The following is a 4,734-nucleotide window of genomic DNA, read 5'->3' on the forward strand; positions in this document are numbered from 1 at the left end:
AAAAAAAAAAAAAAAAAAAAAAAAGGTTTTAACACGTTAAGCACGGCGTCAGTCCCCAGGGACTGACAGTGGACTTTTCGTTTGGGCGACATCAGTGCGTGCAACTGGCAGTATCAAGGTTAATTAAAAAATAAATGTAATTTTAATGAAGTTTTTAAAAACATTCTAGGCAAAGATGTGGTTTAGATTTGCACATATTACAAAAGGTAACGACCTGCCCGCCACCTGAAGGGAAAGCCCAGCAAAATCGGCTCTGCGCTTAACATGTTAAAAAATTAGTTTATACCACCTCCAATGTAGGAGTAATACATGACATACTTCTAAAGTTTAAATCATTTAAATGTTAAGTCAAACTCAGGCTAATATTAAGGGAATACGTGCTTAAAACAAGAGAGACTATATTGTACATTTTAATTGGTTTATAGAATTTGTCACTGTTGATAAACTTCTAGTTTTTCCATAATCAGGGAAAGAAGGGACCCTGCCTCCAGGATTCAATCCAAGAGCCCCATGCCCAAAAACATCTCTACAACAAGGCAAAGAATAAAATGGAGGCGTGAGCGGCAAATAAACCATAATAATTATTTATATAGAAATCTCCCTCAAAAGCCATTATAAAACAATCGTTTGCAGAAGTGTTTTTTACAAAACTTAGTAAAAGGAATTATATTTTAATAAAAGACCCTCTGGTAAAAATTGATTTTGGATAAATACTTCAATATCAGAAAATAAGGGAATCTCCTTTTTGAGACATATTAGTATCTGTTTCATTTTACAAAGTTCCACTCCTAATACCCGAGACTGAAACAAATCCACGAGACAAGTTTTTAACTGTTGCATGTGTCAAAGATGGTGTCGCCTTGAGGCGAATGAATCTTAATACCTGTAGAAAAAAAATAAATGCTCAATGAAGTTGCATACCTTGGCATCCCAGTCTTTATTAAGATAATATATACATGTCACACATCTTCCATCTCCATTTGGATTATCAACATGACGTACGTAGCCCGTTCCATTGCCTGGATAACAAGCAACCATGGCCTGTAATAATAATAATGATGATTTTAAAAAAGTCCATGTATGAATAAAAGGAGAAAACAGCTTATAAAAGAGATCTCTGATTTTTTACTACTCTTACGCTTAAATTCTTCTAATAAAAATCGTATTTTATAGATAAGAAGCAAAGATACTCTATGTTGACACTTATTTTAAGAACACAAAGTAGGCTGCTGAACAACCCAAAGGCTGGGAATTCTGCTTCACAGCGAAGGGTCTAGCCGACACCGATGATCAGGCAGCAACACTGCTGTGAACACTGGGGTCACAGGTCAGGTGCCCCTGTTGAAAACCCCAAAGGGCACAGGGATGGCAGGACCCACTTTCTCGATTCTTATTCATATTGATAATCATGATCCAGTGAGCTGTGTCCTGCTCCAAGGGAGATGTCTGTCCCCCGCAGCTTACCACAGACCACCTACATTTCCACCAAGTCTCGCAGTCAAACACCCATTTGACAGTGTCTCCCAATGGTGCCTATGTGGATAGGCATAACTTAGGTCAATGCCAAACGTTAACTCATTTAATGTCAGTGATTAAAAAAAAAAATTAGCGTATAACTAACCTCTTTTCAAATCAGAAAGTCATTTTTTTCCCACTCAGATTATATAACAAGATGTAGTTCAGAAGATTGTTGGGTATTAAATATGAAAGTGGAAGAGAGGCCCAAAATAAAAAGCAAATAAATTATATGTTCTAGGAAAGGAGGGCATAACAATCAACTGAAATGAGTAAGGGTGATTTTTAAAGAAAATCTCAAAATTATAAAGAAAACAAAAACAAAGATGCTAAAGGTTACCAGTTAAGTATTAATGTCAAAGAATTAGTACAAAGTTCTCAAACAGTAATTAAATTACATAATTATTTAAGATAAATGGTAAAGCTAATTTTAAAAATTCATATTCAATTGATTAGTGAATAAGTCATTCTGTGTTTCATCTCTGAGTGACTAGGAAGCATTTTAAACCTGAACGCTTAAAAAAAAAATCACATTTTCATAGACACCCTGGACCTACTGCTCTTAATCAGAAGCAGAATTTTTTATGAATATTATATATGTCTCTATTTTCCTGATTCCAGACAGACGTGAGGTTGGTAATAAAGGGAGACTTCATGGGCTTAAGGATGCTCGATAAACCCAAATAATAAATCCAGACTCCTTGTCATTAACTGCAAAGAAAAGATATATGTAACGGATCTTGAATAGTAACTGTAAGAGGTTACTAATTTAACAATGCAATTAATCCAGTTGTGAGTGAGACAATTATGGTGAATTACATGATACATTTTTATCCATGAAAAAGAATAAAAAACAAAACAACCTGAACTCTTCTCTAAAGTGATCTAATCTCAAAAAAGCTCACTCAGGCCTCTCCAACTACCTGGTAACCTCAGCTTCTCTCTGTGAAGAACAAAGGGGAGAATCTTTCTCCATCCATCCCCTCCCAACCAGCCATTTAAAAAATACCTCTAGAGTACCCACTATGTATATGGAAGGTCCTAGGGCTACAATGAGGACTAAAACAGACAAAGTCCCTTGCTTTCATTTATTATGGAACCTAGTGTAAAGGGGGTAAATAACCAATAAACGAACAGATACACATATATAATATAATGTTAGATAGTGAAAAGTCATCTTTTCATAAGTTATGAAAAAAAAATAAGTTGAAGGATACACAAAAAGACAGGATGATATTCTAGAACTGTGGTCAGACCCCGAGGAACAGACATTTGAGCACAGACTTAAATGAGGGGAGTGGCAGGTAGTCCAGATACTTGCAAGGTGAACATATCTGGGGGAGGGAACTGAGGGCAGAGACAAACAGGGCTGGGAAGGGTGGGAAACCACCGCAGGCCAGCTGGACCAGATGAGCAAGGGCACCAAACGATCAGGGGGTCCGTCCAGCCAGGGTGAGGACTGCGGATACTGTTCTAAACGTGCCAGGATGCCAATGGAGAAGCCATCTGATTAACGTTTTGAGTCCGGTTTTAATTCTGTATGAATAATAATAATAAAAAAATGGCAGGAATCTCAATACCACCTACTATTGAGCATTTATTGGATGTTTACTATTTGCCAAGCACATTCTAAGTAATTTCTGTGCAATAACTCATCAGCTACCCACAGGACGTAAACAGTATCATCACCCTCACCTTCATGTAACTGTTAAGGAAACTGAGGCCCAGAAAGGTTAATTAGTATTCTCAATGTCACATGATAGAACTAGGTATGAATACAGGAAATCTGGTTTCAGAATCCACGTAATTAACCACTATTCTAGATTGCAGGGGGAGAAAGAGTGAAAAACAGATGCTGGCTAGTTGGCTATTGCAGTTTCTAGGGCAGAAATAAAAAGAGGCTGACCAGGGAGGCAAAGTGGATGGACTTTGAAGGCTGAAAACCAACACTTGCTAATGGATGGGAAGAGCAATCAGGGATTTTCAGCCTCTGCAAGAGAATGAATGGAGTTAACTATTTACTAAAATGGAAACACCGGGTGAAATTGTGGTTTTAATGACATTCATAGGACAGGAAAGGAGTGTCCCAGCAATGGTCACGATGAGCCAAACATTCGAAAACAGAACAAAATCGAAGATACCAGGATTACGCCTCAGTGTGGGATGTTTCTATCAGCCACTTCTGAATTGTCTTCCTTAGAGCCCTAGGGTTACATGGAGGTAGGTACATACATGGGTGATGACTTGGCGGGTGGGGGTGGGGTGGGGCCGTAAAATGAGAAGAGGCCAAACAAGCAGGTTTTGCCCCAACCTTCAACTAAAGGGTTGCATTTATCTGTTTCTTTATTTGAATTCCAAGTAAGCTTTTTGAAAAAATAAAAAGATGCTATGAAAGAAAAGTTTTAAACAATTGTGTTAATTAAATTTTACAATCCCTGTTATAACTCAATTACCTCCATCTAAACGTATTATTTGAGGTGGCCATTACCATTTTAGCCTTATCTGGTGTTCCCTAGGTCCCTAGCTCTGCTCTGGTGATAGGGACACTGCCAAATGAAGAGAAAGGAAGGAGGAGGGATAAGTGCTCAGCAGGGCCTGTGTTTAATCTGCCATCTCAGTTTGTCAATATGGCCCTAGGAAAGGCAGCAGCACATTATTAGAAGGGTGAAAAGGACAAAATGCAAAACATTGCTGTGACCCAGCAAAGCAGAAAGCCTGTGGGTAACTAGCTCCGTGCTGCTGACTATGAACTGAGGAGTGCTGTGTCAGTGACAAGGAAGCAGGGCACTCACTCCTGCTCTCTCACACACACACACACACACACACACGACAAGCGGGCCCGGCAACCCTGTAAACTGGACTTTAAGAGCAGGGGGAGCCCCTTCACCCCCAGGAGAAACAGACTGTCATAGAAAAGCAGTGACCCCAATTCCTAGAGGCTCTGGGGGAAGAGAATTCTGCAGAAAACTTGAAAAAATGTGGAAGGGTCATGAATTTATTCAAATAGCCATGTGACCTAATAATGATAACAGAGACACTGCATACAGTAATTCATGTATCTCCTCCCCTTTTAGAAACATAAAGAGGTACTTTTACAAGTCTCATCAAATCTGACAGCTCCTACATTTAAAACTAGTATTCAGAGCCAGCCGAGTGGCGCACTGGTTAAGACCTGGCTTGGGACGCCAGAGAGCCCCGGTTCGGATCCCACATATGAGG

General features: G+C 39.1%; 1 protein-coding gene across 4 annotated transcripts in view; it reads right to left on the reverse strand.

The window, feature by feature from the left end:
- EGLN1 (egl-9 family hypoxia inducible factor 1) overlaps window positions 1-4,734 on the reverse strand; it is a 28,833-nt gene that overhangs the window by 9,457 nt on the left and 14,642 nt on the right. For all 4 annotated transcript variants that reach the window (XM_019665847.1, XM_019665846.1, XM_019665845.1 and 1 more), the window contains one exon: window positions 922-1,041. In XM_019665847.1, coding sequence (XP_019521392.1) covers window positions 922-1,038 — 117 coding nt within the window. In that variant the 5' untranslated portion in view covers window positions 1,039-1,041. The remainder of the gene's footprint in view (window positions 1-921; window positions 1,042-4,734) is intronic.

The sequence above is a fragment of the Hipposideros armiger genome, unplaced genomic scaffold (genome assembly GCF_001890085.2).
Source record: "Hipposideros armiger isolate ML-2016 unplaced genomic scaffold, ASM189008v1 scaffold_454, whole genome shotgun sequence".
NCBI classification, from domain to species: Eukaryota; Metazoa; Chordata; class Mammalia; order Chiroptera; family Hipposideridae; genus Hipposideros; species Hipposideros armiger.